The sequence below is a fragment of the Thermobia domestica genome, chromosome 17, assembly GCF_964235325.1.
Source record: "Thermobia domestica chromosome 17, izTheDome1.hap1.1, whole genome shotgun sequence".
In the NCBI taxonomy this organism is placed as follows: domain Eukaryota; kingdom Metazoa; phylum Arthropoda; class Insecta; order Zygentoma; family Lepismatidae; genus Thermobia; species Thermobia domestica.
Genome location: NC_137470.1, coordinates 171,249,373 through 171,264,759, shown reverse-complemented (window position 1 = coordinate 171,264,759; position 15,387 = coordinate 171,249,373). Strand labels below are relative to the sequence as shown.

Genomic DNA, 15,387 nt, shown 5'->3' with positions numbered 1-15,387 from the left:
TTAATTAATAATTTCAAATAATATATTTTGTAATTCACCCAACTTGCCCTATAAAAATAATAAGAGAAGAAGGTAACTTCAACAATACAGAACAACATGCTCATTGCGAAAAATGAATGTCAAAGAACACGGTATAGCACAAAAATTATTTTGTAAACCCATAAAACCCAAACACACATACAAACACAATAGAGTTAAATAGAACACTGAAGGAAACTATAAAACGTACACAAAACATACGAGGTATAAAGGAATATATAAATACTTCGACAGTTTCACACAATACAATCGCATACTACGTCTACCGCCAATAATAAAAGATTAAACATCTACTCTGAAGACAAAGACGAAACTGAATGGAATTTCGAATAAAATAAAACTCAAACTAAAGTAAAATTTGTGTATGTAGAAGCAAAGACAAAGAAGAAACTTCATTTATCTAAAATTATAATTCTTCCATTTCATTCTTTCATTCTTTTATTCATCCATATCGTACATTATTGGTCAGAGACCAGTACATAGGACTAGTCAAATAATATGAAGACATTTCAATATAATTGATATTACATTAATTTACAAACTATCACCCAAGTATTCATTAATATCATAATAAATTTTGTTACACAAAAAATTAAATAGTTCATTTTTGAAATTCAGTATGTTTTTGATACCCTTCAAATAATTTGGGAGCTTATGAAACAACTTAGCGGACATTAAAAACAAGCATGATACTGAACTCTTCAATAGTTGAAGTTCTTAGTTTCCGTAATAATATATTTCAACGATAAAAGTGTCAAAATACTGGAAGAAAAAAAAAAGACAGAATAAGGAGCCAGAACAGGGTACGTAAAATATACTTCATAAGTTTTATAAAGGGGGCCTATGTTCTAGAACCTTCCCGTGGCATGATGTGTAGAATGGCGTTGATGTGTTATTTAATGAAGGCGAAATAAGGAATTTAAATAGCCAGTACCACTATATGTGATTGAAATTGAAATTGAAAAAGGCTTTATTCAAGCTGGCGAGGTTCAGCATATTGCTGCTCTACCACCTAACCCTTGTCAAGGAAGTACATTGTGTTATACAAAAAACATACAATCAATTGAGTACAAAAGACACGGTTATATACAAGAAAAATACAGGTATACAGTAAGATGATAAAAAAAAAGACAAAAGTAGTACTTTTAACAAAACACACACACACGCACAAGTACGACAAGTGATTGATTAAACTTGTCGTACTTACGCACAGTGATTGATTAAACTTCTGCCTAGAACTGTGTTTAGAGGCTGCAATTTAGACACACTTTTCTTATTGGTAGAGCTAATAACATAGTTGAAGTAGATGAAGTTCATTTTGCATGATGTAAAGTACAATGTGTGGAGATTGAAAAAACAAGTGTAGATTGTTGGCAGTATTTGTAGAAATACTGGCCATATATTCCCCAGTGAGTGCCCCGATAATGAAACGATTGCGAAGATTTTATTGGACATCATCTTAAGACACATGAACGCGAATTCTAATATAACTGACTGTTGTAAAGTTTATAATTGTTTTAATTATGGTGAATAGGAACATTTAACCGTAAGTCATTCTCATAACATCGTCGATCCGACTACCGGGCCATACACCTAAAACATCGAGAATCTTTGGTGTCATTTAAAAAGAAGTCTTAGCTGTACACATTGCTCCGAAGGGATGATGCTTCAGTTTGAGTTCTATCTGTGAAAAAGAAAATTTTTTGGTGATTATACTGTTGGAGAAAAAAAAAAAAGTTTTCTTTTTCATAAGGCATATGGCGAGCTGTATTCTCCAAATTAAAATTTCAAGTATTTTTTTTTAAGCCAATTATTTTTACTTTATTTTAAGATACCTAATTGCTATATATTAGTATTTATTTTCGAAAATTGTATTATAATTTTTGTTGCGGGAAGCTTGCAACTCTCGTGTGTTAAGTGTGTGATATAGTTTATTTTTTTTATGTTCTTCCTTTCGTATTTTGCTTTTTGTGTCTTTATAGTTATTGAAATATTTAGAAGTGGCTCGTGTGGGAAGTCATATTTGTGAAATTTAAACTTCTATCGCTTTATATCAGTGACCGCCAAATTGTCAATCCCTGGCATATTTTCGGTAGATCGCGTTATTGCTTCGCTGTGCTAATCTTGGTAATGCTAGTTTATAAGCAATAAACAAATGTTAGTTTTTTTTTAAAAAAAGAAAAGAAAAAAAAATGTTACTTCTGTTGGTTGGTAGCTCACAGTAGGGTTTAAAAAAATGTACGGTAGCTCAGAAGCTTTATAAAATTGGCGACCGGTGCTCAACTCTATGGGAAGAAAATTATCTGATAAACTGATTGTCGTATATAAGAATTAGTATTATGAAAGGTTAAACATATTTTAACCGGTGTGACTTCTTTCACGATCCACTCTAGAGATGAGTTATATGCACCAAACATGAAAGGAACTGTTTCGAGGACTCAGGTCTTTGAAAGAGTCAAATGAATGGAGTGCCTATACTGAAGACTTGCTAAGAATTGCATTATTAGGTGCAGATTGACTTCAGCGTGCGCACAAATGCCATAATACCTGCAATGCATAAAACATGAATTAATTTTCAAACCCAAATCAACTTGTTCTAGTTGGCCACTGAAATGCACGAATGAAATCTAAATGAGGCAGGACAGGAACGTGATAGGAGACTGAGTCGCAGTGATGGGATCGTCCGTGGGGGGTAGACGCTTTTGCGACTGTTGGCGTAAGCGTAGAGGAGGTTAGTAGATAAACACTATATTGGATGAAACACATGCCTAGTGTGTTTCACAGGTTACCAACATCTATATGAAGACTGTGCCTTCACTTTGACATAGCACTACACTTCGTCATGTCTTTCTTATAGAGTAATATGTTCTAAACGACGATCTTTCCATTTCGTATTTCTAGCTTACTATATATGTAGAACGTAAGATCCTAATATTTTGATTACTTGCACAGTCCTGGTCATGGAAATCTAGACAGCCCGTTAAAATCTAAGTCAAAAAATGAACCTAAGTCCTTAAGAATTCCATTTATGTCTGGCTCATTTTCTCTAAATTTCTATCGCAGACAGGGTTGGAAATTAAAGGATAATATTGTTAAACGCAAAATGTATTTTAGTTTCCCGTACGTGTAGATAAAAACTGTCTATGATACGAAAATACGGTAATTTTAAGTAGCTAAGTTAATATGTGATTTATACTTTTAATCCAGAACCGTAAGACGACCAACATAGAAGTAGAAGCAACATTTGAACTAGAAATAGACTACAATGAGTATCCATCTCTTTCACTTGATGGTCTCTTTCTTGTTTCACTGCCAATTCACGTTTTCCTAAAACGACCTTGCTCAGTTAGCCTCATTGAAGGCAAACAAAGGAGTAATTTACTAAAGATCGATCGAAATCAGCAGGGTGAAAGCAAGAATGTTTAATATGATTCTGCCCTTGCATGGAAACATATGGTTCATTTTGTCCAGGGAATACACAGGAATTTATTTCCGGGTCGAAAAGGGAATCGAAAGCTCCAGGGGTCCAAATTTAATATAGGAGAAATGGTATTAAAATTAGTAAAACTGACCTTTAAATTAGGCAAAATTTGTAGAAATTCGAGATTTCGGAGTGTTTACCCCTGCATACAACGCTGAGAACCGCCTCGAGACCTACAGCGAAATTTCTTTAAAGGCCGGATATATCTAAATGGATCTACATGTCTATCGCATGGTGCTTCACTTTCTTTAAAGATTATTAGTCGATCTTGGTGAGTTTTTTCCACGTAGAATAAACCGATATGATCCCGAGGAAAGGTTTTCTACAAAATTTCCCAGTATTTGTGTTTTCTTGTTTCGTGTTTTATTTGTAACTCATACAGAAAGTTTCATATAAGTAAGGGATTTACGTGGTATTTAACTGTTTGGAAAATATTTTTATATTGCACTCCTGTATGAATTTTGTCTTAACAAATTCCAACTCTCTGCCCACATGTCATCAGAACAACATTTTGACATTTTTTCTTGAATTCTTAAACATTCTTTTTCCTTGAAAAGTAATTATATACATTGTCTGCAGAGTCTGAATAGTTCTGTATAAGCATGAATTTGCATATATATTAAGTAATTAAAGAAAAATTGAAGAACTGCAAGTTTTACTCACAGTATATCTACTTAAATTATCACCAAAATGATATTATTCACGGGCAAAATAGTCAAATGGAAAATGCGTGATCGTAGGTCAAATGTTAGAATCCAGTGGAAAGACTATTTGTTTCTGAAGTGAAATTAGGAAATAAGAGAAAAGACACTCATGATTGACTCTAAACGTTCACACCGGTCAGAAAAGAAAATATTTAATAATGACGAAATTTACACCAAAAATATGCTTTGTGCTGAATGAATCGTCTGTCTGCTTAGCAGTCTTTCGCTTTAAATTCTTTAGACAGCCAAAAACACATAACTCATGAAATATAGTTTATTTTGTTATGAGCGAACGAAAAACGTGCTATGCATATATATATATATATATATAATTACTGCACAGCGTGTGTGTGTAATGGAAGTTTAATTTTGGAATATTTTTTTTTAAATGAAAAAGTACTATACATAATGTGAGTTATTTTTTTAATGCAAGGCTCTAAATTGTTTTATGGTGAACTAAAGACATTATTTAGATTTGATGTGGTCACGTGTGTGACACGACTAACATCTATGAGGAAATCTAGCTCCTGCCAGCCTGTGGTTAGCATATCTGGTTTGACCAGTGTTGCTACTGCTTGATTCGCAATTCGTGTAAGTTCTCTGGAAGGGAAGGCATGTAAGCACAGTCCTTCATTAATGCTATAAGAAAAATCAAGAGGGGTTAAACCTGGAAACAGGCTGGCCGCTTTAGAAAAGCGTTGTCCAAAGGATCTGTTTTTCCTATTGTACGTTGTGACAGGATATCATTGAGGTATGGACGAACTTGACTGTGATAATAAGGTGATGCTCCATCATGCTGGAAAACATAATTTTCAGTCCACATTCATTTGTGAATTAAACCTACCTGGAGCATGTCCAGGTAGGACATGCCTTTTACAGTGTCCTCTGCGAAACAAAAGGGTCCGTAGAGCTTCCATTGTGATATCGCACAAACAAGTTGAGCTTTGGGGAATCTGGTATCAACTACAATGATTCTGTGTAGATTGTCTGTTCCCCAGATTCGACAATTGTGTCGATTAACATTTTCATTGACATGGAATGTGGCTTTAACACGCAGAATAACTTCTCAGCACCAACAAACATCATCATTACAACTCTGATGACCACTCCCTCTGGGGGCCAAATTGGAAACTATACAAACCCGAAATAACATGAAAACAACTCTAATGACCAGCTTATCATATCCAAAATACATCTCGAAATACAATCGAATAGTTTCCTCCTGGTAATGTTTCTAAAAAGGGTCATACTTTAGAGAGACAATAATCAGATTCGATACCAGCAATCTCAAAAAGTCATATGCACTGAGTTTTGACAAGAGTAAATTACGTTTTCGACTTTTAGGCATGTTTTATGGACCTTATGAAGTGCGACATTAAATATGTCTAATTTACTTTAAATATTTCCGTCTGTTTAATTTTTTATTCCAATAACTGTTTTAACAAATTCTTGATATTTTTTCGCTTGTTTATATTGTGTCTGTTTAAAATGTAGATTAATTGCATTTACTCTTTCTTTCAGAAACATTTGGGGTAAGCCAGCTTATAATACTTTTCTTGGGTGATTACCAACATTGGATCAGAAAATGAAACAAAACATCAAATAAAGCTCTTCAACTTGATAAATTATTTGTAAACAAATTACAGAGTTAAATTGTTCATTCTCCACAGTTTGGAGAAAGTTTGTTCTTCTGGTTTTGGTTACCCATCTTGCTTTATTGATATTCTACCATCGGTTTGAAGGAAGTTTTAATATTTAGCTCTAAGTGGACATCTTAATTGGCAAAGAAGATGCCATTAGTTTTGTTTAGTTCAAATGTTGGTAAGTGTAAAGGGATTTTTAAGGACAGTTGGTTGGCCAGGGTTTTTTTGAACAACACTTTACACATATTTCCGATAGACAGAATATGCTTGTTACCTTGAAATCTGGTGATTGTTTTCAAAGACATTCTTTTTGTTGAAGAAAACGGAACTTAATATTCTTTTCAAGTAATTTTCCGGAATTTCAGAGAGTGTGTGGGTCTGTTGAAATTACTTAAAATTGTTTAAAACCAATACAGAAAGTAAGTGTTTCTGTTATCAATTCCAAAGTTACTGTTTATGAATGAAAGATGTCGGAACTAGAAGAAAGTGACATCACGTCTTTTGTTACTAATATGTCACCATCAGATATCAATTTAAAAACCAGTGTCCCTGAAACAAAACAGTCAACGGTAGATGATGGGATTCTAGGTTGCGATACCGATATATCACGCGAAGGGAATACTTCAAAAGACTTTGAAAGAGAAGTGCCAATAGTGCAAAGAGAGAATAGAGCGTGTCGTAGCGATACAGCATTACCTGTAAGCAACTCAAAAGACACTATGTTTGAAAATGAGATGTCAACAATACAGTGTAACCACAATCCTTGTAATAGTAATGGGATTGGCAGTTGTCCCAAGAGTAAAAACCATGAAGTATATTGTATATCTATTTTGCAACCAGAAGAGCGTAATAATTATGACTTACCTCAGAAGAAATTTACTTCCATATTACATCAAGAAGAGATACCTAGCTCAGAATTACAACCGAACGAGGAAATGACAGTAGAAGGAACTAGTGAAGGACAATTTGCATTGGCCTTTGAAGGAAATGAATTAGTTACATCTGATCAAATCGACAAGAGGAAAGGAAGCTGTTGTAAAAAATATATGAAACGTAAGGAAAATTGTACAAAGTCTTGTAATGAGGAGGAGTCATTAGAGTTAGAAGAAATATCATATTCTCAGAGATACACAAATATACAAATAGATCCTTTACTTACAGTAAACGATATTAAAGTGGAAGTTGAAAGTATTTTAGTAAATGAGGATTCTTGGAATACTTTAAGGCAAATGAATAAATGTGATATAGACAATGGATCTCTCAACTTCATTGGAGAAGAGGAAAGTGACCGTAAATTTGGCGGCTTACACGATAGAAAGTGTTATGGTAAAATCTATGGTAAATATTATAATGCTTCAAATGATGGGGAATTAAGAAGTAGGCAAAAGTGTATTGGTATGAATCTGAATGCCCGTGTACTTCTGGAAGATTGTTTAAAAAATGGAGAATTTAAGGTGAAATACAAGGTGTCAAAAATAGAACCTCACCTCGAAAGTAAACAATCCATCTTAATGCATTCTGTTAAAACCCTTAATGAACCAGAGGCAAGCCCAAGTTTGGATAACTCAAGCACTTTGGAGGATAATGGGTAAGTGTGTCTCAAAAAATATTTATTTATAATCATTAATGCTAGGATTTCTATGACCTAAAAACTTACGAAAATATGCATGCATTCATGCCTAAAATGTGCTGAAGATATTTCAGAGTGGCCTACAAGATGTAATTATTTAGCAAAAATTCATAAGAATGTCAGTTTATTAAGATGTTAAATAAAGTTATCTTGTCGTGAATAAATATCTTTAAGATTCTAAGCATTGATCACAACACATTGCTTATCCCACAAACAGAAAAGATGAATTGCGTTTAATTTTTAAATAGTTTAAAGGTTAATTATTGTTGTTCGTAAACAAATGTCTTTAAATCGTGAATCATTCATCGCAGGACAATGAGAAAACAAACGACAGAAGTGCTTTTATTTTAACGTAAAAAGGGAGGCGAGCAATTCTGTAATCTTTCGGGTGAAAAATATATAAAGTATCTTTTTTTTTTTCAATAACCATTCTGTCAATCCTTGTTTCCGTATTGTCAAACTAAACACAACACACTGAGCAATGCTATGTTATAATATAAATGACATAATCACGTAACACTTCTAACACAATAATTGTGTCTTCAGCGGACTTCCACTCTTTCTCGCAGTAAGGGATGTACCATTCCTGCTGTGTTCTGTTCTTTTTTGCTGCTCAGCTTCGGCAATAAAGTAGTTAAAAAATAGTTACATTGAATTTTATAGAAGTGGAACTTACGCATAGTTATATATATATATATATATATATATATATATATATATATATATATATATATATATATATATATATATATGTGTGTGTGTGTGTGTGTGTAAGTGAATGAAGAGTCAAATAAGAGGAAATCGGTCTGGATATTTTGTTTCTCTTTATTTATTTATTTTTTACATATATTGCATCATAACACCAAGATCAAGGACTCAGAAATGGGCATACAAAATCTGTTACTTATAAACTGTCGTTTGCTTCAACTGGTAGTGGCAAATATGAATCAGTCTAGGTGTTTGTTAAATGTTGATGTAATTAAGTGTTTCCAGATATTTCTTTCTTTCTTTTCTCGAAATACTTCGGGTTTTCTTTTATAGGACGGTACAATATTTCCCACCAACGGAAGGGGAATTAACAGGTTTGTAAACAAATAGACAGAACTGATCGAGGAAAGAAATACAGAGCATGCCGAAATACTGATGGAACATAGTGCGTGAAAAACAAAAACGCGATACAAAAGTGATTTTCTTGTTCTTAATACTAATTTAAAATATCTTGACATTATTTTAAAAAGTATATATTATAGTATTTTTTTTCTAAATTTGTAGTGGTTGGAAAACTATCGCCTTCGGTGTAACCTTCTGCTAGTGGAAATGTACAGCAATTATCCATATATAAAAATACTACGTTTATGTCTTTGTCGACAAATTTCTTTCGATAATGAGATAGCGGAAACCACATATTCTGGAAAAGTGCCGTTTTTGCGGGTCGATTCCAAATTTTATATACTTTTGCCAGCTTTCATTCAAATTTTAGAAAAATCTGCTTTTCTAAATGGTCTTTTCTAGACGATCGATTAAAAAAATGTTGTACAATGTTAAGCAAAATTATAATGAATTCACTGCGTAACATGCAAATAACACCGATAAAGCCTATTCAAAGTCGTTTGGCCGTTGCTAATATAAACAAATACTGATGCGGGAAATTAGTTTTATTTTTCAATCTGTCGTTTCTTCCTTTTAAGAATGCCAATTTTTGCCATTCTTTATTTATATATTTTTAGAAAAGAGATGCATGCTTATATTAGAATGATACTCTGTGTGGACATCGCAAGTTCAGTTGTTAGAGCTTTCTTATTGCATTTGACAATACACACACTCAGATTTTCTTTATCGATGAATCTATCACTTGTAAACAATAAGATAGTACTACCGTGTTAAGCACACACTTCAAAATAGTGTGTAATATTTCTAAAGGGATAGAGAGTTTTTTCAAGTTCGTTCTGTGAACAAAATCTAACATCTCTTACAGAGGAATATGACAAACACAAAATAAGAATGGAATTTACTAATTGGTTACTTTGAGAAATCATTGAATTTATATTTCGCCAGTGAATTAAAAATAATCCTTTCCTGGATTCAATACATTCTTCGGAACATCGTCAAAGTGGTTGTCAGCCTTTTATGATGTCTGTACTTCTATCTTATTGCGGGTTATAGAAGAAAAATCTCGTCCAGTTCTTTACCAGGAGGTAATTTGTCTAAGATCAATCACATTCCCGCGCTGGATGGTAATCATTGGATAAATGGAATTATATTAAATAGGATATTTTCATACATGGAAATTCTTCGTGACCATAATAATGCAAACACCTTAAAATATCATGTGGATACATTAAAAAATCAAATAATACTATCGACAAAGTGAGGTATCTGCAGATATATACAATGAAAATTAAAGAGACCAAAACCATATCTACGAAGAAATTAAATGTCGACTTAAAGCATGGAGCTCATGCTATGATTCAGTCCTAACCCTTTTGTAAAAAATGAAATGAAATCTTTAAGTTTAACGTCCAACGATTATGTCGGTTAGGCTAAAGGAGACGGTGATAATGAGAAATGAGTGAAATGGTGGAATGAAGAAAGTGGGAGGAAACGGGAGAACCCCGAAATGAAATGGAATCTTTGAGTTTTACGTCCCACGGTTATGCCGGTTAGGCTAAAGGAGACGGTGATTATGAGAGATGAGTGAAATGGTGGAATGAAGAAAGTGGGAGGAAACGGGAGAACCCCGAGAAAACCCACGAGCACGGTGTTTGTCCACCACAAAGTTCACTTGGCGGGGGCTGGAGGGAGAACCCCGAGAAAACCCACGCACACGGAGTTTGTCCACCACAAAGTCCACACGGCGCGAGCTGGGATCGAACCAGGGACCCCAAGCACCGGAGGTGAACGCTCTTCCACTGAGCCACCGCGCCTCCCCCTAACCCTTTTGTATTTTCGAATTTTGTCCAACGGCTTGAAGTTTAAAATACGTAAATCGATAATTATGCCTTTCGTGCCGTGTGCTTTCGAAAAATGGTCTCGTACTTTAAAGGAGAACACACATATAAAGAATCTGAAAATAATATCCTGAGCCTAACAGTCGGACCCAAAACAGGCGAGAAGAGTAATGGCGGAAACTTCATAACGAGAAACTGCTTAATTTATATCTTCTACTAAATTTTGTTTGGGTCATTAAGTCTAGGAGACTCAGCTGGCCATGTCATGTAGCTACAAAGAAAGCAAGTAGGAACGCTTTCAAAATTTCAGTTGGAAATCCGATCGGAAAACGACCATTAGGGATACCTAGCCGCAGATGGGAGGACAATATTAAGAATCTCGCAGAAATACGAATACAAAGTAGAGACTGGGTCCAGTTGCCTGAGAAAAAAATCCATAGAAACCTTTCGTGAATGAGGAATGAACCTCCGCGTTTCGGAGCCTGTAGAATTAGTTAGTTAACTTAAATTTTCATAAAATATTGCTAGAAAATAGAAGGAGATTATCAAACACTTCTTATGGACTGAAAGTATGAATTATTATTGTAATAATACACAGTTAACTTTCTCCAGTTTTATATTAGTATTTCTTATGCTAAATAGTGCTCCATTTGATAGTTACTAATCTAACTGCATGATGTAAATATTGTTCTCATGAAGGATGGAAAGTCAAAATAATACATAGAAAATCCGGTTCATCGTCTGATCCGAGATTCAACGAATTTACACGTTTCGTGGCCTCTAGGAAACAAAATAGTATTTTTTGAGGTTCGTCAGCTTAGGAACGTTAAGAATTTTAAAACAAGCTACTTTTCTTGCTTTAAAGGATTGCCTAAGATGTTCTGGACTATTATTAGCCTTTCACGTCCCCAAATAACTGAGGACAGGTAGGTAATGTGCGTGCAAACTCATGTGCCGTAGAATTGATTACGTGCTATCATATTATCTGCAATTATTTCGTCACGATACTCACTCGTACTGCCTTAAAAATTGTTTCCTATGGTAGAAGTTGCAGTCAGGGGTGCAGATTTACTTTACGAGGACTTCCTCTTACGGGTATAAACATTCATCCGGATGTATGGCACAAATCCGACTGAGCAAGAACAAAACCAACTTATGCTAGGTGACACTGAAAACGAATATGCTATCTAACCGAATCAAGGAAATATGTCAACAATTGATGCGTTCATTGGGCACATCTGCGGCGGGAGGAGGCGGGGATGCACATAAATGAGGATGCAAAAAACAAGATGTGGGATAAAATCTTTTTATCGGCAATGCAAACTTATCATGCTAAAAGTGCAAGATATATAAGAATCATTAATAGTGACAATTATAAATTGAAACATAACGATCGAATATTCATCATGTAAAAGATTTCATTCCGATACGACCAACTATGTTTACTCCAAATACACTAAACCCTGGGTTCTCTATGCTTTCAAAAAGCGGGATATAGGTTGTTCCAAATTTTGAGGCTGTTCTTAACATGAATTTTTACATAATAGTTGATGAATGCTGATTTGAAGATTTTTCATGGGAAGTATCTATAAAATGTTCTTTTTGTCAAGATTTTTCTCTCTTTTTCATTCATTGTATTTTGTATACACTTTCGTGATACATAAAATTATAAATGATTAGGATCAATTTGAGTTTATTGATGCAAAAAGTAAGGATTTCTTGGTGTGGGATTAAACCTGCGACGCATTGCAGAAAGAGTTAGTGCCTACTTATGCCTATTTTGTATTTATTGCATTAAGAGCAACATGCAGCTCTTTTCAAACAGGTAAAATGTTTAACAATGATGGCAGTTGGATACTAGAAATAAAAGTAAGGAATATGCACGACCTGTGTTCGAACACTGATCTGTAAATTTCAAATTGGTTACGTTGACCACTATGTCACGGAGGCATTTATTAGCTACTGGGAGCTCACAAGCGAACTAGCGCAAATTTTAATTTTATGCTTTCAGTAGAATTTCTACGGCAATTTTCTCATCACCTTTTGAGATCAAGGCTTTTGCATTTGATAAGTGAACTTACCAATATAAGAAATATTAAATAACTTTAATATATTCAAGAATAAACCCAAATAAAACTTGGAATCCTTTCCGTTGTATGAGTCAAATGAAGCAAAATCAGATTGATTTCGGAGGTAAATTACCGAATTAAGCCTGGTGCGCTCTAAAATAAAAAAAGAAGAAACAGAAAGCGCTATAAATGGATTTCCATTTTTTCTCTCTTAAATAGCCTACAGTAAATACATGTAATCGATAAAGGTGCTCCCCCGCTGCTGAGGGGTTAACGTACACGTTTTTGCGTGAGACACCTAGATTCGATTCCCGGCGGGAGCTCATGTGGTTTAGATTCCACGTTAATCTGTAGGTCTCGTCTCATATAGCCTCGCTGCTGAAAGGTACGTTAAACTCAAAATCAACTCAACATACAATCGAAATTCACCACCTGTTACATGCTCACTTGCTTTACTTAAGCTTTACAAATAGCACCAGGTGTTAGACAAATCGAAAGTGTAGTCAACACTCAAATGCTGGAACTTTTGTTTAGGAAACGACGTGTTAGAGATAGATTGATGTGGCAGACTTCTTGTGACAGTTCTTTATGCTGTGAAGAAAGGCACCGTAACTTGAGATAGAAAAACTAGGACAGTGATAAATGATGGGAAATGAACATCATATTATTATTACTAAGTACTTATTTATTTTCACTCAAATGGAAATAGTTTGCTAAAACGAGTTCGTGTTCGACGGTTTCCTGTTTTGCAGTAGACTTTGATAGCTTATATGATATCACTAAATTCGGCTTCTTACTAGGTACATTCGCGAAGTGTCTTCCCGGGATTCGTGTAAAAATTGTTTCAAATGCAAAGTTATTCGTATTTGAATCAATTTTACACGAATCTCGTTGGGACACTTCGCAAATGTACCTAGTTAGAGTGATGATTTGATAACCTAATATTCGCATTGGATTCCTACTGGTAGTACTGTTCGTACATAACAAATCCCCACCATTACTACGAAGCTGTTCTTTTTTAACCACAAGCTAGTTTTTAGTTGTATGTGGTTTGTACAGTAATAGCACAACCATCTTTGTTTCATAGTTCTCTCATTCTTACAAGCATAAGGGATAAAGCCTTTTGAGGATTACACTCACTGTAAGACTATAACTATGAAGGTAATCAAGAGTTCTTTCGCTTTTTCACCCATTAACTTCAAACATCGATATGTCACCTAAGACGTATGTGCAAGATCAAAAAGTAGTCCCCATCAGCATCGACGACTTTCTTCCAACGGTCTGGAAGGCCATGGATTCCATCGCGGTGGACCTTGAAGCGAAAAATGTATAAAGTGCATTTTTCAACTCTACTAGGGATTTGAACTGGCGTTCTTTAAGATGATTGTCTAAGGAATTAAACAGGTGACAATCGGAAAGTGCAATACCCGGGGAATATGGCGGATGCAATAGTGTTTCCTATCCAAGGCGTAGAATGGAATCGCGGCTCATCGTAGCCACATGGGTCTCAGCGTTGTCCTGTAACAGCAGGACACCTTTGCGATTGAGAAGTACTTGCTCCAGAGTTTTGACTTTTCTTTCTCGAACACGGCTGATCTGCTGACAGTACACAGTTGCATTGATACTCCGACCAGCTGGTAGCAGTTCCCGATGCATGAAGCCGCGAGTAGTTCAAACACACAGGAGGAGCTCCTTCTGGTGCATTGTTGGATTCGGCTGTTTTGGAACCGGTTCGTGGGATGCTAACCAATGATTGCGCTGTGGAGCTTCGTACAGAGCCCACTTCTCATCACATGACAACACCTTGCCCAGAAATGGCTCCTTCCTCAGACAAGACAACAAAGAAACACAGGTATCTGCTCGCGTTGCCTTCTGGCCTGGAGCCAAATCGTTTGGACCCATCCACCCAACTTGTATTGCTTCCCAAGTTGTTGGAGGTGGTGCCGAATTGTTTCTCCACTCACACTAAATTGTAGCTTGATTTCCTCACATGTCTGGCCACCTTTCGCCTCAATTGTTGCCTGACGATCTTCATTTTGTACATGTGTTGGTCTTCCGGCACGTGATGCGTCTTCGAGTGTTTCGTCACCGTCGATAAGCTTGTTAAAACACGGCTCCACTGTCCGCGTAGTCATGGCACACTCACAAAAGAACTGGCATATCTTCCACCCCGCTGGAGCGGCGATTGACCCTAGTTGAAACTCGTACAGCATACACGCCCTTATGACGCTGTCAGAAGGTCCCATGTTCACTCTGTCCTTTCGCAAGTACACAGTGTAACTGAACTGCCATAACCAGTTTGTATGTTGGATGTACCCACACCAACAACTGACCTTCGCCTTATCTCCATTCGCATTCAACTCACGGTCTGAGAACACAGACCTCCACAAAAAGAGAGAGAACTTTCTTGGTTACCTTTATAGTAATAGTGTCATGTATCATAGGTGCGAACAAAAGATGTTTAAATTGAGTTTTAATATTTGCTCTTGACAATTTTGTAAAAAACCAATCAGGCAATCGCATAGGTATTATTCTTCAGCGTAAATTTAGAGAAGTAGAAATTGTATTGTTTAATGACCTGTTTCATTTTGTTTGTTGCTTGCGAGAATAAGAGTTCTGTTTCCTAACCATATATATATATATATATATATATATATATATATATATATATATATATATATATAATTTCGATGTTTTGGCCTGCATTATTCAGTTTAGAAGGACATCCCTAAATCGCCTAATCACTGACTTCCTGAAAGAGGATGCAATATTAAAATTGATGAATGATTCTAGAACTGTTATTAAGCATAATCATTGAAGTAATGAGTTTTAAAATTTAATATCAACTTACGACAGGATTTGCTGATCTCAAT

At 35.2% G+C, this 15,387-nt stretch overlaps 1 protein-coding gene across 4 annotated transcripts in view; it reads left to right on the top strand.

The window, feature by feature from the left end:
* Nucleotides 1–15,387, top strand: part of LOC145674498 (uncharacterized) — a 102,390-nt gene that overhangs the window by 8,037 nt on the left and 78,966 nt on the right. For 3 of the 4 annotated variants that reach the window (XM_081744647.1, XM_081744643.1, XM_081744644.1), the window contains exon 2: nt 5,746–7,455. The exons of the other annotated variant lie outside the window; for it this stretch is intronic. In XM_081744647.1, the coding sequence (XP_081600773.1) occupies nt 6,335–7,455 (1,121 nt within the window). In that variant the 5' untranslated portion in view covers nt 5,746–6,334. The remainder of the gene's footprint in view (nt 1–5,745; nt 7,456–15,387) is intronic. 4 annotated transcript variants of the gene reach the window in all.